The sequence below is a fragment of the Chelonia mydas genome, chromosome 2 (genome assembly GCF_015237465.2).
Source record: "Chelonia mydas isolate rCheMyd1 chromosome 2, rCheMyd1.pri.v2, whole genome shotgun sequence".
Classification (NCBI taxonomy): Eukaryota; Metazoa; Chordata; order Testudines; family Cheloniidae; genus Chelonia; species Chelonia mydas.
The window spans coordinates 184,250,351-184,274,022 of NC_057850.1; the positions used below are offsets into that span (position 1 = coordinate 184,250,351).

At 44.8% G+C, this 23,672-nt stretch overlaps 1 protein-coding gene across 4 annotated transcripts in view; it reads left to right on the top strand.

The window, feature by feature from the left end:
- Positions 1 to 22,216: 22,216 nt before the first annotated feature.
- NPHP3 (nephrocystin 3) overlaps positions 22,217 to 23,672 on the top strand; it is a 51,904-nt gene continuing 50,448 nt past the window's right edge. For 2 of the 4 annotated variants that reach the window (XM_037890294.2, XM_037890295.2), the window contains exon 1: positions 22,362 to 23,252. In XM_037890294.2, coding sequence (XP_037746222.1) covers positions 22,899 to 23,252 — 354 coding nt within the window. In that variant the 5' untranslated portion in view covers positions 22,362 to 22,898. Of the gene's footprint in view, positions 23,253 to 23,672 lie in introns of all 4 variants that reach the window. The other 2 variants (XM_027826745.3, XM_027826746.3) reach the window with 2 other exon arrangements.

The window sequence follows — 23,672 nt, forward strand, 5'->3', positions numbered from 1 at the left end:
CTGTTTCCTCACTTCCCCAGGTGGGTATTGTAGTTTTAAGAATGCTTGATTAAAGATCTTGTAGGTGTTTGTCTCTGTCTGAGGGACTGGAGCAAATGCGGTTGTATCTTTGGGCTTGGCTGTAGACAATGGATCGTGTGATGTGTCCTGGATGGAAGCTGGAGGCATGTAGGTAAGAATAGCGGTCAGTAGGTTTCTGGTATAGGGTGGTGTTTATGTGACCGTCACTTTTTTGCACTGTAGTGTCCAGGAAGTGGATCTCTTGTGTGGACTGGTCCAGGCTGAAGTTGATGATGGGGTGGAAATTGTTGAAATCCAGGTGGAATTCTTCTAGGGCCTCCTTCCTGTGGGTCCATATGATGAAGATGTCATCAGTGTAGCACAAATAGAGGAGGGGCGCTAGGGGACAAGAGCTGAGGAAGCATTGTTCTAAGTCAGCCATTAAAATGTTAGCATACTGTGGGGCCATGTGGGCACCGACAGTGGTGCCGCTGACTTGAAGGTATAAATTGTCCCCAAATATGAAATGGTGGTGGGTGAGGACAAAGTTACAATGCTCAGCCACCTAGCGTGCCATGGCCTCATCAGGGATACTGTTCCTGACAGTTTGTAGTCCATCCTCGTGTGGAATATTGGTGTAAAGAGCTTCTACATCCATGGTGGCGAGCATGTTGTTTTCAGGAAGATAACCGATGCATTGTAGTTTCCTCAGGAAGTCGGTGGTGTCTCGAAGATAGGAGTGCTGGTAGCATAGGGTCTGAAGAGAGAGTCCAAATAGCCAGATAATCCTGCTGTAAGAGTGCCAATGCCTGAGATGATGGGGCATCCATGCATCTGAAGAAGTGGTTTTTGACCCATGAAAGCTTATGCCCAAATAAATCTGTTAATCTTTAAGGTGCCACCAGACTCCTCGTTTTTACTGTAGAGATTGTTTACTACACCTATTCTTTTGCCAGTTTAAATAACTGACACAGTGAGGGCCCATTTCTGGCCCCACTTGTGACAACAGGAGCAAGAGCAGGCCCTGACAAAAAGAGTACAAGATACTCAACCATGTGTTGTGTGAAAAACTGGGAGCTACTGGAACTATGTGTTCCATTGTGGTCATGTGAATTTTAACAAAAACAAAATCCAGCACCAAGAACACAGACAATCTCTAACCAACAGCCATAGAACAAAATGTATGCTAAGCTCTGTTGCCCAATCACTGTGGGTTCTCCTGCATCCCGTCCATCCTCCATCATTTGTCTGGAAGTTGTATACTTAGCCCTTTATTCTGTCTTCCTACCTTTCTGCAAAGTGCTTAGCACATAATGTAGGCACTATATTTAAAAAACCAAACCCAAACTCATGCATGTGGTATGTCTACACTTTGGGTGGGGGTGTGATTCCCTGCTGTGATGCCTGTCTGAGAGCACAGTCATGTACTCGAGGTGGCTAGCCCGTCTTGCTGGTCATTCTGACACAGATTCATCAAACTGCCGCACTAAAAATAAAATGTGAGCTAGTGGCAGTATGTCTCAAGCTGGGAATCAGATCCCCAGTGCAAAGTGCAGACATACCTACTTGCAATACTCAGAAGGTGAACCGTGCCATTTAGACACAGCCCTATACTGGGATTAAAATGAAGCCATACTAGCCCCTCCACAGAGGCGAGCCACCTCACTGAAACCTCCCTTCAATGAGAGCTTGTTACTCCTCCCGGCTGCATTAGTACAACTCCGTGAACTGGAACAGGAGGAAAATTGAACCATGGTCTCATCTCCTTTCCACCCTGGGTGGAGCACTGTGTGCTCCATGGAGAGCACTGAGGGAGCAGTCCATGTTCTGTCTCTGAATGCAGGTAGTGCAGGTATGCCTGATCCTCTGACAGGCTGTGTAGGGGTAAGGGGTGAAGAAAAGCTCATTGGATCTTGCCCCCCACTGCACCTTTGTAAGGGCCAAAACAACCTGGATGGTCCCCCAATCAGCACAGGACATTTTATAACTGTATGACAATGTACAGCTGGCTTTTCTTGTACTCTGCGCAAAAAAACCCCAAAACAACAACAACAACAAAAAACAACAAAAAAAAACCCCACTAGAGCAGAAAGAATAGCCATTGCACTTAGTCCAAAAAAATTTTCTATTTAATTTTCAAAACAAGACTCAGAACGTCTCCAAGAGCCATGGACTTCCCCCTGGCATGCCTTACCAGATGAATGTCAATAAGGCGATTGTGTTTTATGGGGGAAAAGTGATATTTAAGATGTTTTCTTTAGTGTTAGATACTAACACTGTTAATTCTGATGACATCTTATCTAACTTAAAGTAAGTCAGGTCAACAGAAAGGCTTTGCCAGAAGACAACAACAAATGGTTTATTCAATAAAGGTCATCCAAATGGTGCTATTCATCATTTAGTTGCATAGTGAACTGGAACCCAGCTTTCATGTCTAGTATTTCTAAAACTAAGTACGTTTCTGTTTCCAATACTAGTTTCACTTCAACAAATGTCACAATGTTTTGAAGATGCAGTGGGGAAACGTTCCTTCCGATTTAAAGGCTGTGCAGGTTTTGACAGGTCTGAGCTATGCTCTTTATGGCTTTGTTTACCTCATTTGAGAACAAAATGACAATTCCCTGTGTATAAATAAGTTGAAAAAGTGTCATTGCAGCAGATTTTTTTCTTTTGAAGTCAATGTAACAGGGCTTTTAAAAAAATATCAAGTAGAAAACAGACAAAGATTTGCCTGGTTTTGATTTTGTTAGAGACTGCCTAGAGTTTGAGGAGGAAGAGTTAAGTGTCTGTTCAAATTGTAGCCTCTGTCTTCCTCCAGTTTTGCTAGTTGAAGTTTTCATTTTCTGATAGCAAAGATAACCTTCTGATGTACCAAAGTAATAGCTGGTAGTAAAGACAGTGCTCCCACTAAAGGCCCCTGGACCGTCTCTGTCTACCTTCCTACCAAAGAAGGAAAAATGAGGGGACAGAAAGGCACTTTATTCTTTCTTTCATCCATGCTGAGCCTCAGCCAACAGCTATCTCCCATCCCTTTCCCACTCCCTGTATCAGCTGCTTCATCACGCTGTAGAGTAAAAGTAGCCAGAGAATGGAGTTAGTGGTTATGGGAGTGGAGGACAGAGAGTGGCCAAATACTCAGTATTGATCAGTGCCCTGGGGAGTGAAGAGAAGGGGCTGGCCATTGCAACCCCTGGACCTAGATCCGGGGGAGAAGAAGTTCTGCTAGCTATGATCCCCATGGAAAATTACTCTTTGACGCAAGCACTGAAGGGTGGGGTGAAAACCAAGCATCAAGAAAGGAAATAATGAGTTACTAGGACGCCAAGGAGAATGGAATAAGAGTTCAAAACCCGAATATCACTTCCAGTTAGCTCTACCCTTGGTTTTACCTTGTGACTTCTTGGATAACTTGCAGAATGATATCCACGGTGAGCAACGACCTAATCTACAGTCACTGATCTGCAATGGAGCTATGGCACTGATTCTGTTTACTGGTAAGCACCATCAGAAGAGGATTTTTTGGGGAGGGAGTGTGGGAGTCTGAGTGAGGGACAAAGTAGTTCAGGCAAACTGTACTTTTCAAAAGTGTAGCAAGAACTGCTCCTTATGTGTGAGCCTTGGTAAACAAGACAGACAGAACAGGGACTTGAGCTGTGCAAAAACATGTCTGTCTGTAGCTGTAGTTGTTTTCTTTAATAAACACCTCCTTTTTAAGGACTATACTTCTATCTATCTTGGCAAGGCCCAGGCACACTTGAGATGGCTAGCCCCTCCCACCACTCATACTGCAGTGGCTATATTCTATTTTTAGTGAACTAGCTCAATGAGAGCTAGTGCCAGTATGTCTCCTTGAGCTTGGAATCATACCCCCAGTTCCAAGTGTAGACAGTGTGACACCCTGGCACCCCAATATTCACCACTGTCATGTAATTAGGATATGTTTGTACAAAGTATGCCTTGTGAGGTATCATTCTAAAAGTCTTGATCTGTTAGACATTAATATATTGTTGGATTGCATGTGCTATTGTCGTATGTGAAGTTACGAAGTTTGGCTATGTCTGTGTTACTGAAATATGTTGTGAGGTTGAAAACATCCACAAGCAGCCTTTCAGTTACAACAGTAAAAAGGTCACACAATGTTAATGGCTTATTGAGGAAATGCACACAAGTACAAGGATTACCCCAGGAACTGTGTACAATAGAAACCTCTCAGAGATAGCACTACACAATAGGAACTGTTTAACTCAGGTCACAGCAAAAGAGCTTTCCAGCAAGTGGGAAGAAGATATAAATGAGGGAAAATGATGGGTCTCACCATGATGTCACTCTCCCTACAGCACCACACCTGGAAACACCTGAGAAATAAAGACTGAACAGGGGGAATTGATGGTCTCAGGCTAAAGGGATTTCTAACCTGTGTATGAAAACCTGGGAAAGCCAAGTTGCAAAGCCAAGATAGCTTGTGCCTTAATAATCTACCAGCCTGTTTATCACTCAGGGTGACCATTTGCTAACTCATAACCTATCTAGTATGTTAAATTCAGTTTGCAGTTTTGTTTATTTACTAGGTAATCTGCTTTAATTTGTTTGCTATCACTTAAAATCTATCCTTTTATAGTTAATAAACTTATTTTATGTTTTAATCCAAACCAGCGTGCGTTTGACTAAGGTGTCTGAGGAAAATCTCAGCTTGGTTACCACAAGTGTGCATGGTCCTCTTCACATTGAGGAAGAGGCAGACCGGGTGTTAAACTCATATACTGGCCAGATTTGACCAGGCCAGGCCAGTACTGCCCTGGGGTCCTAGGCTGGGAGGCTGGTGATTAGAGAGCCTGCATGTGACTGCCTGTGTGAATGCTGGTGAAAGTGCAAGCTTGGAAGGCTTTGCAACTTGTCACAGCAGCACAATGTGAGAGGGAGCCTAGGCCGGTGGGTCAGAGGGCTCAGTGGTACCCCAGTTCCAGATGGCAACCCAGGGGAACCCATCACACATACCCACTTACAATGTTCAGAAGCTGAACTGTGCCATTTAGACACAGACCTATATTGGGGGTAGAATGGAGCCATACTAGGCCTTGCACAAAGGAAAGTCCCCTCGCTGCAACATCCCTTTAAGGGGATACCCCACCTAGAGTGGCGGAGGTGCTTCCCAGCCCCAGAGCTCAAAGCTCACAAGGTTGTAATTTGGGTTTTTATAGGGAAAAGGTGTTCAAAGATATAAAAGCAGTATTCCCCAATAGTATATGTGATGCCCATCTAATTATGGATATTACATATTTCCACATACATATAAATATACACTACGCAAAGATTCAACCACTCTAAATGAGAAATTTTGCTGAGATTCAATGTAACATTTTGTGTGCCATGACAAAACTTGCAAGTGAACACTTCTGTTGAATGCATCACTTTAGCACTTGCACACTAGTCATTCGCCTCCCACTCTTTTTGGTCACAGTTCATTGCTACAAAATTTCTGAAGTGAGACGAGTTGTGGCATGAACCTGGAATGTAATCACAGACCTTCACACCTTCAATCTAAAGTTCTCCCAATAGAGTTAATGCAATGGCATGCCTCACATGTTTCAGAGAAAAATTAGCCAGACCTTTTGCCATTATTATTATCCACTGTTCTGATTTCTAAAATGCATAACATGGATTTAATGTTTGTTTAAATTACACTTGCAACTTAATATATACATGACCCCCACAATCAGGGTTATCGATAACATTTTCAAAATGGAGTATGTGTAAAATGAGTGTATTTGGCATCATTGTATTAGGCACTCACGTTACACAGTGGTTACGCTATGTATGTGCCAGCCAATTATAGCTCAAGGAAACACAGAATCTGCTCCAGTTGTTATAGAAAGAACAACATCATTCAATTGCCATCAAGCTTCATCTCATGAGCCATATATGAAACTCAAATACCACATATGGCATATTGCTAAAAAAACTGTTTACGGCTTTTGCTTGAAAGCTATATAAAGCTGTTCATCAAATATACCACTCCGTGACAGTGGTTTAGAAATCAAATTTTGCACTGTTCAACTGTCAGATACAGGTAGTACATGCAGAATTAATATTCCATACATCAAGAAACCACCCATTGTTTCTAGAGGATTCGAAGAGCATTCACTCCCCGAAAAATATTCGAGAATGCCTTTTCATTCATTTTAGCACTCTTATTCCACGTCTGGGTTAATTGTTTATAATCAGATCCATTTCAGCTGCATGAATAATAGAATATAGTAGGATTAGCCAGTAACCAGCATGTATAGTTATACTGTGAAATTTCTATGAATTAAGGAAAGAGTAAAGTAAATAAATATTAATTTGCAGATAGGTTAAAAAAAAAAAAGGCCTGGCCCTACGAGGAGGGCATTGAGAGCACCCAATACCCTGCTGGATGGGTATCATGTCAACAAAAAACAATCAAATTAGTTACATGATAACATATATTATGTCTTGTTTGAGGGGGATTTGATCAGAACTGAAAGCTGAGATGCTGCCTGTTTCAGTTAGTATGCTCTCTGGCCTTGTTCATGCTAAGAACATTTTAGCAATCTTCCCATTGTTGGTCTATCTTAGGGCAGGGATGGATGCTATGGTGGTAGAAACATCTGAGTCCAGCCTACATTAGTGCATTAACCAGGGAGTTGCACTGGTGCTTCCCGGGTGGTAGAGGAATTGCTAAAAATTCTAAGTGGAGACACTGCCTCTTTGGCACAATGAGCACAGGGTCCAATTCAACACTCAGAGATGTCAATGGAAAGACTCCCACTGACTTTGATGGGCACTAGATTGAGGTCCTAGAGGACAGACCAAGAGCATGAAAGATTTGACTGGAAAACAGAGAGGGGCAATTGTCTTTTTGCATCAAAAGTGCATATGATTAAAAGATCCTTCAAAAACAGCTACAAAGGCAGGTCAGCCTAAAACGCACTCCAGTATTTTATCTCAACTAACAGCAAATAACATATAACCATAATAACCAATTTGGTTTGAGAGATCCCTATTATGCTAAGCAAAGAGATAGTGGAAAATATTAGCAGAGACATGAAGACAGCTAGATCCTGGGAATGAAAATGAAGTCAATTGGAGTTTTGGGTATTCAGCATCTCTGAAAAGCAGATCATAGGTGTCTCAGGTTGGATACTCAAAAAACTGAGGCGTGCAAAATTAGTAAAATTAGTACACATTTTTAAAAATTCACTTTAAATTAAAAAGTCACTTGCCTAATATCATGCAGGTGGTTAATGTCACAGCTGGAAAAATAACCTATAATTTTGACTCATAATAACTTCCTTTAACTCCTGAACCCCATTCCACACTTATATTCAGGCTACACACTATAGCGTAGGTCAGTATAGGTTATGTCGCTCAGGGATGTGAATAAGCCACATCCCTGAGCGATGTAAGTCAAACCGACCTAGGTGCCGGTGTGGACACTGCTATGTCGGCGTGGAGAGCTTCTCCCACCGACATATCTACCACCGCCCGCGGGGCTGGAGTAATTAAGTCAATGGCTGAGCTCTCTCCCATTGGCTTAGAGCATCTGTACCAGCAGCGGTACAGCGGCACGGGTGCAGCTGCATCACTGTAAGCTTTGTAGCGTAGTCATAGCCTTTATGATCCAAGAAAGAGCTATATGACAAAGAAGACCTCACTTGCCTCTTGAGCTGGCGAATACATAGAAGATTCAGATAACTGACTGTAACAGGGTGTGACTCACCACCAGCGCCTCCTGCTGGCTGTCCTGGGGAATTAGCTCTGGTTTGCTGGTGTGCCCCCATCTAGTGGTGTCTCGCTGCTGTTGCTTCTGTTGTCAGGACTGCAGTGTCCTCTTCTGCAGTGTACTCCGGTTGTGCCCCACTCGGTCTGTTTCTCTGGTCCTCTGCCCCACACCCCTAGCACCTTCTCCGCTCTTGTATCAGGGCCTCAGTCTGGCACTCCCTGTTCAGGTGCCCTGTTGCCCACAGGCCCAACATGCCTGTTGCCTCCCTGTTCTCCTCACAAGGGGGATTCTCCTGGCTCTTTCTCCCTTCCATTCTCCAGATGAGGCCTCTGTTCCTCTCTTCGGTAGGGGCATTCACTCTTAAAGTGTCCCTACCGTCCACAGGTGAAATATTCTCCCGGCCTCCTGGTCCTGGTCCTTGAATTCCCCTCTCGCTTCCTGGGATTCTTATGGACTCCCCCTCACAGCGATTTAACAGGTACAATTGCTGCTTTGCTAGTCCGGACATACAGGTCTGCAAGTATTCATGTGCCTCCCATTGTCTCTGCTGGGCTATGAGCACCTGCTGTAGCAGGATCTGAAGTGCCCTTGTTCCTTGTCGGCCCCTTTCCACAGTGGCACCAACTTTGGAGTCCAGTTCGTGAAGGCCCCAGAGCCCTCCACAAAGAAGGCCTCTTACTCCATTTTCTCCACCTTACGTGTCCCTTAGTCTCTCAAACGTCTATACCAGGCAATAGTCCCCACAGTCCTCTCTCTTCCCCTTGTATCGGGGTGACCATTTACCCGTTTTCTCCACCACGTGTAACAGGGCACAACTCACCACTGCAGCACCTCCTGCTCGGCGTCCTGGGAATTAGCTCTGGTTTGCCAGTGTGCCCCCATCTAGTGGCATCTCGCCACTGTCGCTTCTGTCATCAGGACTCATGTCACTCTCAGGACCGCGGTGTCCTCTTCTGGACATAGTCCTCCAGCTGTTCCCCACTCATTTCTATCCCGCCCTTCCGGGGAGCCAGCAGTCCTCTGTCCAGCCACTTGCCTCAGTGGCAGGTTGCAGCCCAGGGTCTAGCCACCTGCATCAGTGATAAACTGCAGCCCATACTCTAGCCACTCCCCCCAGTGGGAAGTGGGGCCAAAGGGGGGGGACCCAGGCCCGCCCGCCCGCTTCTCCGGATCCCAGCCCAGGGACCCTCTAGCCAGCAGCCACGCACTGCATCACCTCCAACCCCGCCGTCTGTTTCCCTGGGCCTCTTCCCCGCAGCTCTAGTACCTTCTCCGCCTTTGTATCAGGGCCTCAGTCTGGCAGCGGTCAGCCGGGAGCTCACTCATGCTCCCCTGGCCCCGCCCAGCACTGCTCTGGCCATGGTGCTCTCTCTTCTTCCACCTTCAGGGCCACCAGTCCTCCCTCCTCAAACTCCAGGGAGCGACTCCAGTTGTTCTGTTCAGAAGCCCTTCTTGTATGGCCCAGCCTGGCCCTGACTGGCTGTCTCTACAAGCCCTTTCCTAACTGGCTGCCTCCTGCGCAGTCTCCCCGGAGCTGCTTTAAACCCCCATCTGCCAGTGTGGGGCAGATGCCCCATCACACTGACGTAGAAGGAAGTGACTATTCGGCTGAGAAAGCCAGAGGCGATGCACACTTACTGAAGTGGGTGTTTCAGTATTCACTCTATTGCTGGGATTATAACTCGTTGGTGTGGAGAATTTGGGAATTTTTAAAACATTTTTATGAATAATATGTGATCAGTTTACTCACTTACTTTGTATTGCTGTTCCTTGAATGTGAAGGATTTAAACTCTACTACAGAGACAAGGGAAATAAAACACACCTGGACATCATGTAGGCAACAGGTCTGTCTCGACTGGAACCAAATGCATCATCAAAATGTGAATGGAATCAACACATGTGAATGGAAGACCCAACACCTGGACTAGTTAAATGACCAGCAGCCAAGAGCAAGTTATTAACTCTTTGCAGGTAACTGGAATGGAAAACCCCAGCAGCTGGAGAAAGGAATCAAGATGTGGATGCTGGCCTTTAAAGGGCACACAGAGAGCAGACACACACACAGAAGGAAGGAAACACAAGCAGATTCCAGGAGAACATGGAATATTGGGGAAGTTGCTTCTGCCAGTATAGAATCTGTCTTAGGCCCTGTCTACACTACTGATTATACTGGCATAGTTATGTTGGTGTAGCTATGCTAGCATAACACCATAGTGTAGATATAGCCTACAATGGAAGAGGTTTTATAGGAACACCACTTCCCCGAATAAAGTTAGCTTCCATTAACACAGCTGCATCTGTGTTAACACAGCTGCACACTGGGGATTAGGTCGGCACAGCTATGTCAGGTGGGTGTGCTTTATATACCCTGGCCAATGTACCTATGTCAACATAACTTTTAAGTGTAGATCAAGCCATAAGCTTTGCTTTTCCATGCTGACCTAAGGACTCTCAGATTCTGAATTCAGTTGACTAATAAATGTTGGCTTGTTTTGAAAAGGCTGCCCTGCATCCCTGCAAATACTTACCAGTTGCACTGGGGTAAAAGTCTCTAAACAGGAGTCTGAACTCATTTGGACTTGCTGCTGATAGCACAGAATAAGAAAGAGGGGTGCTGTATCCTGGAGGCTCTGTCTCTGAGCCATGTGGGTCAACCTTGTGAAAAGCTAAACCCAGGGCCTAGTGAATGTTAAGGTGCTCCCAAAAAGACTGTATAAAGGCTAGGTTATTGAATCCTCTGTAGATCTCTGACAACTGGATTGTCAGTCAAAACACAATTCAGACAGACAATGAGTCATGGCTGTCTGACAGGCTTGGCCAAGATTTTTATAGAGTAGCATTGCTGAGTCACTTGATATACAGACTTAAGAGTGTGTCTTGTTCTGACATCTTACAGCTGTCAAGGTGAGAAGTTAGGTTTCAATTATCAATTCTGAATGCAATTAAGTTATTTAAATCAAAACATTTCTTGTGCAATTGTACTACAGCTTGGTAGTGAGGCTATAATTAAGGTTGAATTTTACAGATAGTGTGGTTAGAAGAAAGGGTTGTTTTGTTTTGTTTTTGATGGTTATCAATTATTTTTACCTACCTTGAATAATGAAATTTTAAAAAGCCTTTAGGGCATTCAGTCTTTCATGTAAAAAACAAAATAAAAAACCCTGACAGTTGTTATGGCCAAATCCTGATCCTCTTGCAGTCAAATGATAAAACTGTCAGTGATTTCAATGGAACCAGGGTTTGGCTCTTACAACTACTAGGTTAGTGACTGCTTTTCAGAATGCTTCTATATATAGCAGATATGGAGGGTACTCTATAAAAATACAATATTGTATTTATGCAACTTTCTCTCTCCCTGCTCACTACTGTGACTCCAAACACATTGGAGAGCATTCTAGTTATGCTGTCTTGATTCTTTACGTGGCTTGAACATAGGTAGAAACTCATCACTTTTTAATCTCAGACTTTCCTACCTCTGTATAACTAGTAGGTAAACTCCCGCTTATTCTGTCCACGAAGCCACCCTCTCCCCATCTTTTCCCTAAGTGTTGCTGACCTCTAGTGGTGAAGGTTTACAAAATTTAAAGGCACAGGAACTTTTAAAAGTGGATGTCATCTCCTCCATCAATTCTATTCCAAGTCATTATCAGGCCTCTCAAGAAATGGATTCTGGGTACATCCATGCTGAGCTCAGTTTCATAGACTGTAATAAGGTTACTGTACCACATAAGAGGTAGTGAGCTGATTAGCTATATACTGTTCCAAAATAATGTTTGTTGTGGTAATTCTACCAATGTGATATGTGCCAGCAATGCCCCTCTGCCATGTACATTGGCCAAACCGGACAGTCTCTACGTAAAAGAATAAATGGACACAAATCAGATGTCAAGAATTATAATATTCAAAAACCAGAAGGAGAACACTTCAATCTCTTTGGTCACTCAATTACAGACCTAAAAGTGGCAATTCTTCAACAAAAAAAACTTCAAAAACAGACTCCAATGAGAGACTGACGAATTGGAATTAATTTGCAAACTGGACACCATTAAATTAGGCTTGAATAAAGACTGGGAGTGGATGTGTCATTACACAAAGTAAAACTATTTCCCCATGTTGGCACGGGTCACTTGCTGGAGGATTCTCTGCACCTTTAAGTCTTTAAACCATGATTTGAGGACTTCAATAGCTCAGACATAGGTGAGAGGTTTATTGCAGGAGTGGGTGGGTGAGATTCTGTGGCCTGCGTTGTGCAGGAGGTCAGACCAGATGATCATAATGGTCCCTTCTGACCTTAAAGTCTATGAGTCTATGAGTCTATGTTTATTTCCCCCACCCCCCCACTGATCCTTACACGTTCTTGTCAACTGCTGGAAATGGCCCATCTTGATTATCACTACAAAAGGTTTTTTTTTTGTTTGTTTGTTTTGTTTTTTTCCTCTCCCACTGGTAATAGCTCACCTTACCTGATCACTCTCGTTACAGTGTGTATGGTAACACCCATTGTTTCATGTTCTCTGTGTATATAAAATCCCCCTACTGTATTTTCTACTGCATGCATCCGATGAAGTAAGATGTAGCTCACAAAAGCTTATGCTCAAATAAATTTGTTAGTCTCTAAGGTGCCACAAGTACTCCTTTTCTTTTTACCTATGTAGTGTATTATTTTAGTAATAAATAAATAAGATAAATTGCAATATATTGCCATAAAGCATGCTCATCAAAAGAAATCAGAATGGTATGGAAAAGAGGAATAAGACCTCAGATGCGATATTCAGGACATTTCTTCAATCTTTACTTTATTCCTCAGATAAGTCTTCTCTATACCTATGGTCATATTTTAGGGTTGCATAACTTTCTATAAAACTATGAAAGGCTTCTTAATCATCTGAAATGATGATGCAGTGAAAAGGGGCAGCCATTGTAATGGAATGGTAAACTGTATTATACTATTCAGCCACTAAGTGGAGATGTGTGTGTCACATACCTTATTTAGGCTAACCTCAGCCATTCCTGTAGAACATAAAAGTATCTTAGGCTATGTCTACACTAGCCGCCAGATCGTCGGGCAGCGATTGATCCAGCAGGGGGTCGATTTATTGCGTCTAGTCTAGACGCAATAAATCAATCCCCAAGCGCTCTCCTGTCAACTCCTGTACTCCAGTGCTGTGAGAGGTGCAGGCACAGTCAACGGGTGAGCGACAGCAGTCGACTCACTGCGGTGGAGACACCACGGTAAGTCGATCTAAGTACGTCGACTTCAGCTATGTTTTCACGTTTTATTTGTGGAAAATAAAGGTAACTGTATAATTCTGATTATAAAGTAAGTGGCCTTGCCTCTCACACACATTTTTGTGCTGTTTTATTGCCCTGAGATTCACGACAGCTAAGAATTAGCAGATGTTCATTTTACAAAAGAACACACATCCAGCATCTAGCCACATACATATTCCAGTATAATTTAGTATAAAGAGGTACAGAAAATAGCAAAGAAATTTGCAGCTGGAGTGAGTGTTTCAGAACATAGGTTCCCACAGTCTGGCTGCATGTTATAAATAAGAGTTTTGCTATGAGTGGATGGATCCCCTTAGATGGATCCCCTCCCGCAGTATAGTAACTTAGATGGATCCCCTCCCCCAGTATAGACCAGGGCTTCATGTGAACACATTTGGTATATCTCTCTGAAAAGGAAGCTCTGTAGTCAGTCCATATCTGGTACAGAAACCTGATCTGCTAGTTCCAGCCCTGTAACCTACCATGTACAAAGTACACATGTCTAGGGTTGCCAACTTCGTAATATTTAAAAACTGGACACTCCAGCAGGAGTGCTGGAACATCCCCTGCCCTGCCTCTTCCCCCGAGGCCCCACCGCTGCCCCGCCTCTTCCCTTAGAGGCCCCACCCCACCCTGCCTCTTCCCCGAGGCCCCACCCCTGCCCCACCTCTTCCCCCAAGGACCCCCTTTCTCTCCTTTTCCATTCTTCCCCCCCATCGCTTGCTGCTTTTCCCCTCTCCCCTACACTCCTTCGGGTCGGGAGGGACTTGCCTGCGGAGCTGGGGCTCGGAGCTGCAGCCACCCAAAGCACCCAGCTGAGTAGGGGCTGGCGTGGGTGATGATCCGGTGCCTCCTCACCTCCCCCACCCACAATAACCGGACTTTGGGTGTCTGGTCAGTAGATCTGACCAGACACTGTCAGGCAGGGCTGCTGGAACGGGGTAGTGGGGTCAGGGCCCATGGTCCCATCACTTTTTACCAGCAAGCGATGGAGGACAGAGGGTGGAGAGGAGTGAGAGGGATCAGGGCCTTGGGGGAAATGGTGGTGTGGGAGCGGGGCCTCTGGGGTAGAGTTGTCAACTTTGGTTGGAGTATTCCTGGAGGTTTCCTCAGATGACATAATCTTTAATTAAAGATTAATCTTTAATTCCTGGAGACTCCAGGACAATCCTAGAGGGCTGGCAACCCTACTCGGGTTAAGGGGTGGTACAAGGGCAGGTGTTTGGGGGGAAGAGGCAGTGTGAGGGCAGGGGTTTGGGGGGAAGGGGCAGTGCAGGGACGGGGCTTTGGGGACAAGGAGCAGCATGGCAGGGCAGCCTCAGTGGGAAGGGGCGGCATAAGGGCAGGAGGGCTCTGGGGGAAGGGGTGGCTCATGGGGTGGGGCCACAATTCATGCACCAGTGCCCCCCCCCCCACACTTTTAGGGAGCTTCTGCTGCTCCTGCTGTCAGGTCCCCTTTTCAACCCGACTTTCTGGTCGAAAACCAGACACCTGGCCACCCTACACATGACAGCCGTTTTGTATTCAGTAATGCACACATAGCCTGGGCTATCAGAACAAATTTGATTGACCAGGACATCTACTCTCTTAAAAATGCCCTGGAGAACTTTAACTCTCAGACACCAGAAACAAACAGAAAGGAGCTTAATTTTTAATGTCTTCATGCCAAAGTTTTACTCAGAAATTTAAACCCATAAACTTCTGGCCTAATGGTGAATTCTGGCTAATCGCAGAGCTATTTTTGTCCCCTGTACCGGGCCTTGTATGGTATATCAGCCATTTGACTCATATCCAGTGGACGAGAAGCTGGATATGAGTCAACAGTGTGCCCTGGTTGCCAAGAAGGCTAACGGCATTTGGGGCTGTATAAGTAGGAGCATTACCAGCAGATCGACCGACGTGATCATTCCCCTCTATTCGGCATTGGTGAGGCCTTATCTGGAGTACTATGTCCAGTTTTGGGCCCCACTCTACAAGAAGGATGTAGAAAAATTGGAAAGAGTCCAGCGGAGGGCAAGTAAAATTATTAGAGGGCTGGAGCACATGATTTATGAGGAGAGGCTGAGGGAACTGGGATTATTTAGTCTGCAGAAGAGAAGAATGAAGGGGGATTTGATAGCTGCTTTCAACTACCTGAAAGAGGGTGGATCTAGGCTGTTCTCAGTGTTTGCAGATGACAGAACAAGGAGTAATGGTCTCAAGTTGCCGTGGGGAAGGTTTAGGTTGGATATTAGGAAAATCTTTTTCACTAGGAGGGTGGTGAAGCACTGGAATGGATTACGTAGGGAGGTGGTGGAATCTCCTTCCTTTGAGGTTTTTAAGGTCAGGCTTGACAAAGCCCTGGCTGGGATGATTTAGTTGGGGATTGGTCCTGCTTTGAGCAGGGGGTTGGACTAGATGACTTCCTGAGGTCCCTTCCAACCCTGATATTCTATGATTCTATGAAGGACCTGACTCAAAGAACCACTGAAGTCAACCGATACACTCCAATCAACTTCAACGGGCTATGAATCAGGGATTATTTTACATAAAGACATAGAGTTTAAAGCCAGAAGGAACCACCAGGTCATCTAGTCTGACCTCCTGTATATCACATGTTAGCAACACTGCCCAGTACCCGCACAATGAATCCAACAAAACTGAGATGCTGATTAATTAAGAGCTCAGCTCTTTTTGTACTATATACCAGATTCTGCATTCTACCTTTTCAGGAGACTATGAAAAGGGTTAAAATAATTTAACCAAGCTAAAACTTGCTCCACCATTCGGCGCCTCCAGGCTTCTACTCATAACATGGGCCAGAATACTGGGGATGACGATCAGGTTAACTTTTAGACTAACAGCTTCACAGCCAGTAACAAGAGTGATGTATAATCCAGAATAAAAGCAACATTTTTAGAATTACCACATTGCACTACTTTCACTACACATCCCCCTTAGAACTCTCTTAATCATGATGTGACAAAAAGCTGTGCTTCGACATGTATTTTGGAATAATCCATGAAATCATAAAAAACTGATCAGTTTCGGTACAGTACAGCCACAAACAACTTACTATTGATTTATGAAGGGCTTTTCTAATGCTTTGCCTTTGTCAGTAGTATTTAATTATTCTAAAGTCTGAATTTACAAGGAAGAAGATAGCTTTGAGCTGCACGGTTGTTTTCTATTTAGAGCATCCTGTTTTCAATAATTTATTCCAATCATAGCAAAACTCTTATTTATAACATGCAGCCAGACTATGGGAGCCTATGTTCTGAAACACTCACTCCAGCTGCAAATTTCTTTGTTATTTTCTGTACCTCTTTATACTAAATTATACTGGAATATGTATGTGGCTAGATGCTGGATGTGTGTTCTTTTGTAAAATAAACATCTGCTAATTCTTAGCTGTCGTGAATCTCAGGGCAATAAAACAGCACAAAAATGTGTGTGAGAGGCAAGGCCACTTAGTTTATAATCAGAATTATACAGTTACCTTCATTTTCCACAAATAAAAAGGCATTGCACAGAACAAATCTGTAGAAAACTTCATGCAGTACAGCAGTTCTTGATGCTCCAGTTATCTCTAGGGGACAGATCCATGTCTACAGACTCATGATCAACAATATATCCTAAAATGGAATAAAGGCAAGAGTGTGAAAACTTAAACATCAAATTAAGCATATGAACACACATTTTTAAATGTTACGGTATACACTGAAGACAAAAGTAACACCATGATGGATTTCAAATAGATTTTTTAAAACTTTAGATTATTCAGTAATTTTATTATTTCGATGCTGTTTTGTTTTCTAAGTGTTTTCTAAGCAATAAGGCCAGTTGCACAGAAAATTGACAAGCTGGATATATATTCACCCTAGTGAAGTTCAGATGGAGTTATACTGAAGACGAATTTGGCCCCATTGTGTCTCCACTGTGAATGAATGTGTTCTGGAAAATCTGTGATAGGCTTTCAGTGTAAAGTTCTCTGACAACACTGAAGTAATATGATGACATGCTTAAAGCCTGTAGAGTCTCTGACAAATAATATTCTTTTAGGGTGAAATTCTCCTTTTGTGGAGAACCCCATAGAAGCAGGGTGGTAGCTAGGACAAAGGGGTCCTGGTCCATGACTAGGATTCCTAGGTGCTATGGTAATACAAATAATTAATAATAATCTGCATAGGAGGGAAATATGGGCAGAGTGGCTGCTCAGGGGAAAGGACGCATCGCCTGTGTACCAGAGATGTGGACTCTTTATTGACTCAGAATGGAGTCGGTATAAGGTTAGAGATGTTGGTAGATCTGGTGGGGGGACCACTGGATTTGCAATTACATGGATCCAATGAGTAAGGACCCTCACATGGAGGTGACAAGGGGCAGGAGTTGCTCTTCCAGCCCAAAGCATGGAGTAGCAGCTATGGAGGGGCTTTACAAAGATGGGTCCTGATTCTACAAACACAATTATCTATGTATGTGAGTTGTCCCAATGAACTCAATAAACTGGACTCATAGTTGGATTGCTACGACGTAACCTAGCTCAAAGATTCTAACCCATACTGGTTTGTGAATGACATTATCACAATATGCCTAATTGTTTTATTCCCAACAGGACTGCTAGTCAAGTTGCTCCTGTTGAGGCTTAAGAAAAAAAAAATGAAATGTAATATGACACCATTTTTGGAGAACTTGATCTGATATTTGGTCAAAGGCTGAACTATCATCTACCAGGGTCACTTAATAATCTTTGAAAATTAAGACAGCCAGTCTTCACATGCCTTGAGGTTCTGTTTCCAGCAGCTATGCAATGACCCTTCTGAATTATACTATATTTAACCAGTCTTCACTATTAAAGATTTATAAATTAAATTTTGGAGAAGTCTATTCTAAAATCTTTAAACATCAGAAAAACCAACCCATGAAACAACAGGGAAGCAGTGTAATTTTCTTATTCAGAAACTCTCTCCTCCCCATATTAAATTCCTGTAACACATATGGGGGTGGAAGTGGGAGGAACCAATCAGAGAAGCAATATCAACAATTCCTCCAATTTAATTGTTACTATCAGTGGATTATTAGCAATGGATCAAGGGTCCATTATAATGCAGAACGTGTCTTTTTTATTCTAGGTCAAAGGTAATGAGATTACATGTGAGGCAAGCCACAATTCTGGCTTGCAAAGAACCCAGAACACAGAAAACAATTTGGTGCAACCAAAAGCATGACCAAACCTTGGACTTTGTTCTCAGAACTCAGACACCAGTGCTGCTCTGAAATAGAAGAGCTTCTGTATATTAACATGCAAATGAGGAAACTCAGAGCCCTACTTCATTTCAGAATTCTTGATCTATATGCTCATAGACTCATAGACTTTAAGGTCAGAAGGGACCATTATGATCATCTGGTCTGACCTCCTGCACAACGCAGGCCACAGAATCTCACCCACCCACTGCTGCAATAAACCTCTCACCTATGTCTGAGCTATTGAAGTCCTCAAATCATGGTTTAAAGACTTAAAGGTGCAGAGAATCCTCCAGCAAGTGACCCGTGCCCCATGCTGCAGAGGAAGGTGAAAAACCCGCAGGGCCTCTTCCAATCTGCCCTGAAGGAAAATTCCTTCCCGACCCCAAATATGGCGATCAGCTGAACCCTGAGCATGTGGGCAAGACTCACCAGCCAGATACCCAGGAAAGAATTCTCTGTAGTAACTCAGGTCCCATCCAATCTAACATCCCATCACAGGCCACTGGGCCTATTTACCACAAATAGTCAAAGATCAATTAATTCCCAAAATCATGTTACCCATCATACCATCTCCTCCATAAATTTATCAAGCTTAATCTTGAAGCCAGATAGGTCTTTTGCCCCCACTGCCTCCCTTGGAAGGCTCTTCCAGAACTTCACTCCTCTGATGGTTAGAAACTTTTATCTAATTTCAAGTCTAAACTTCCCGATGGCCAGTTTATATCCATTTGTTCTTGTGTCCACATTGGTACTGAGCTTAAATAATTCCTCTCCCTCCATGGTATTTATCCCTCTGATATATTTATAGAGAGCATGCTGCTCTGGCTAGGCATGCATAACTCCCATTGATGTCAATGTGAGGAACCATGTAGCACTTTCACACACCCCATATTCAGTATGCCACAAATGGTTGTTTTAACTGAAATAAGTTTTACATAGGACAATCAACCACAGCCCATCATTCAGCCAAGGAATGAGTTGCTTTTTCATAGAGACATGCAACATCTTTCCATGTTAGCATAGGATCTTGCTACATGCCACTACCCCATAATTCACAAGCCAGAGTTATTAAAGAAAATAAAATCATTTCCTTATTGATTTGTGTACAATACACTAATTTTCCTGTCTGACAGAAACAATTGTGTAGGCGTTCGGAATGAGATCATATCAGATTTCTCTAAAATACTTTTTCTTTTACTCCATTATAAGTTAGTTAATTGCTCACACAGCAAATGTATAAGCCAGACAAGATCTTCTTTGATGTGGTTGGTCGTTTTTTTTGTTTTTCTTTCATACTGTTACAGTATGATGGATTCTGAGGTTTGGGAATAAACCAACATGCTTGTGAGTCTCACTGGTTTCTTTGTGTAAATATCCCAGGATGTGTGGGGAGCCAGACAAAAGTCTTGAAGATAAAGACAGATGTAAATAGTGCATTATAATGTGTTTAGTTGATGGAATTCAAACCCCAGAAGATAGAAAGGACATATGTTACTGGGGAGGAAGGTTAACAAATATTTAGAGCCAGAAGACAGATAATTTAAGTCTTAAATTTTAAGGGGAGCAGGGATTTTCCTGGCTTCTCCACAACCAAGATATCAGCGAGGAGTAGATCCGAAAGCTGTAAAAAGAGACATGAAGGCAGGAGAAAGATATGCCTTTTAACTCCAACAAAGCACATTGAAGTAGGAGTGCCCTATGTAGACGTTGTTCATCATGTCATAATGTCATGGCCTGTTCCTATTAGGCATTGATCACCTCTTGTGAAATGCTCAGCACCATCAAATCCCAATGACTTTGATAGGCGCTATATGGGCTGGTAAGATCACAGGAGCAGATTCTGTTACAGAACTACGGGATGATAGCTACATTGCATAATGCCCCAATCCTGTAAGCACTCATGGACATGAACAGTCCCATTGAATTAGTACTACTCATGTGCACAAGTGCTTGCAGGACTGGGACCTAGCATTGTAAAAGCCTAAATAACTTTGGTGCTCTAAATTGTCTGTGAATTTCAGGACAGGTGGCAGTCCTCTGAGGGACTCATATTCTGGAAGGACAATTGTAAATATTTTTGCTAGAACATAGAAACTGATTAACCATCCTTAACAAATGGGCACTTCCATTTGTGCTGTTTGGGAAATGATAACAAATTAGCACAGTAACTGATTCAATGGATGGTAAGGGCTGAGATCCCCTGAAAATGGGAAGATTTTTCAGTGCACACAAAAATTACCATTAATTTTTGTTATTATTTGTATGATTGTAGTGTGACACTCTGTACCTCATGGGAACACCCTACACCCCCATGTTCATCCTTATAATATGATTGTGTGATATCTAATGCAAAGTTTGTCATGTCAGGTGTCTTCGGAAGGCTCATGATGTACTTGGCATTGTTATGGTAATGTTATAGTAATGTTATAGGTTGTAATTTCATGTATATAGTTATGAGGCTGAAAATGTGCCCTCATGGCTTAAAGCAAGCCCAGGCAAGTTCACACCTCATCAGGGCATGGATGCGACAAACCCAGCTCAGACTCACAGGAACAAAGGACACTGGCCTGGGCAAAAACAAAGAATCTGTTGGACTCTCAAGTGAGTCATCCCCCTTTCTTTGGTCAGTTTGGGACTGTGATGAGGTAATGCTCACCTGACTCTGAAGGGGGGAGGGCAAAGCCAAGAGGGAAGAAAGAACATGATAAAAGGGAGAGACGTTTGCCATGCTCTTCCTCTCTCTTCCACCTACATCTACAGACACCACACCAAGCAACTGAAGTGCTGATCAAAGGGGAGAGCCTGGCTGAAGGGCAACCAGCCAGCCTGTGGTGAGAAGCATCTAAGTTTGTAAGGGCACTTAGAGTGTTAAGATCAGCTTAGAATGCGTTTTGCTTTTATTTCATTTGACCAAATCTGACTTTTTATGCTTTGACTTATAATCACTTAAAATCTATCTTTCATAGTTAATACATTTGTTTGTTTATGCTACCTGAAGCAGTGTGTTTGGGTTGAAGCATGTCAGAGACTCCCCTTGGGAAAACAAGCCTGGTACATATCAATTTATTTGTTAAATTGATGAACTCATATAAGCTTGCAGTGTCCAGTGGGCATAACTGGGCACTGCAAGACTAAGGTTCCTAGGGTTGTGTCTGGGCTCGGAGATATTGGCTAGTGTCATTTGGTTGCACAATCCAAGGAGCAGCTTACATGCCAGAGGCTGTGCATGAACAGCCCAGGAGTGGGGAGGTTCTCACAGCAGAGCAGGGTAAGGCTGGCTCCCGGAGTCAAGGACTGGAGTGACCTAGCAGATCACCGGTCTGGATAATACCAGGGGAACGTCACATTTAGTGCCTAGCAGCCTGAGCCAGGGACCAGGAGTCCATTGTGCTAGGCGCTGTAGGAACCCACAACAAAAAAAAAGCCAGTGCCCCAAAGAGCTTATAAAGCTAAGTACAGTGCTGTTTCCCCCAGCTGCATTACTGTACTAATTACTTCTGGTGGAAACAGATTGTTCTATTTACCACGTCGCCCTATTTGGGTTTGGCTCCTTTCCCCTCCTTGTTCTTTTTCTTCCAAATTGTTTCTGAAACCTCTCCAACTAAAATATGCTAAAAGTGGCTAAAAGAATAAAAAAAAATATGCTATAAGTGGCTGCTTTGCCTCCCGACTCCTGCCTCCTCAACTCTTCTAGGGAAATAGGGTTCCTCCCCTCCTCTTTTCGCTCCTCTCCTCCCCACCCCCACCCCATACTTTAGCGCCCACAGTTATTTCTTTTATCTCGAGACGTGTCCCTCTGCTCTGGGGAACAAACCAACCCCTCGCTCGCTGCCTCTGCCCCTCTCCCTTCCCCCGCGCCACGAGCCAGGCGTCCCCCCTCCAGCCCCCCACGAGCCTCTCCCCACCAGCTCGGCCCCTCTTCTCCCCGACCTGCCCCCCTCCCTCCTTCTTCCACCAGCCCCTGTCAGCACCCTCCCGTCTCTTCCCCCTCGGGCCGCCAGCCCCGCCTCCCCTCACCCCTCGGGCCGGTACCTGGCGCTCCCAGCCGGCGGCCCAGCAGCGCCGCGCAGAGCGGGGTCTGGCCGCGCGAGGCGCCCTGCAGCCCGCCGGGCGCAGAGACTCCCGAGTCCCGGCCCCCACCCTGCCCTGTCTGGGGAGGGCTGGAGGCGGCCCACGTGGCTCCCTCCTTCCTTCCTCCTCTGAGCCCTGTCCCGCCCCTTGCAGCGCAGCGGGCTGCGGCTGCCCGAGACCCCTGGCTTGGGGGGCACAGAGTCCCCGAGGCGATGGCTGGCTCCCCCCTGCCGAGGGGTGTTATTCATGCCACCCTGGGGAGCTGCTGCTGTCCCGTGGGCCCGCCCTAGACAGCGGGGCAGCCCGTCATTGCTCCCCTGGGTGGAAGTGGGGCTTGAAGCCAGTCTAGTTAGTAGGGACTGGTGGGGAGAGCCTGGGCAAGCCCCTGACCTGTCTGGGGAGCCCCACTGCCAGCCACTCCATCGGTGCACAGACACCACAGGCATGACCCTGGTATAAACTGCTAGAGGGACAGAACCAGTGACACGTGCCTGGCACCCATGCCCGGCTACTGGGTGACTCCAGCTGCCAAACCCATGGAGAAAGGGGAGCAGCAGTGAGGGCAGCATCCCAACCTGGCCCCCAACGATGGGGACAGCTTCCTCCCTGGTGAGCCCAGCGGGCACCGGCGGGGAGGTGATTGAGGACACTTATGGGGGAGGTGGTGGCGAAGCCTGTGAGATCCCAGTAGAGGTGAAGCCCAAAGCTCGCCTGCTGCGCAGTTCTTTCCGCCGGGTGGGTGCTTCGCGGCCTGGAGGCCTCATTGGGGCCAGCTTCAAATCCACTGCCTCAGTACAGGAGTTGGAGTGCATGGCTGAGTATGAGCGCCTGAAAAAAGAATATGAGATCTTCCGTGTCAGCAAGAACAACGAGGTGGCCTCTATGGTCAAGAAAGAAGCCAAGCTGGACCTGGAGAACAAGAGACTCCGGGCAGAGCTCCAGGTAACTAGCAATTCTACTGACCCACGCCATGGTTGATAGGGAAAGGGGTGGGAGGGAAGATCTCATTTTCTGAGGCAAATATTAGCTCCTGTATAGCAGTGTTCATCCTTACATCTCAAAGCACTTGATAAATTGAGTATCTCCATTTTACAGATGGGAAAACGGAGGCATAAAGAAGACAAGAGATTTGTCTAAAGTTGTTCAGGAAATAAGTGTCAAAACTGGGAACAGAACCCAGATCTCTTTCCAGTACACCATATGCCTTTTGAAATGGGGAATAGACCCCTCAACTATGGCTTTAGCATTGACCTCCTTCCTCCCAACTAGTCTCTTGGTGGAGAGCAGTCGAGGGTTCTTTATCTCCTCCCATTCCCAGCATCTTCTGGACAAGCTGTCCACCTCCCAGTATTCTCCCGCCTA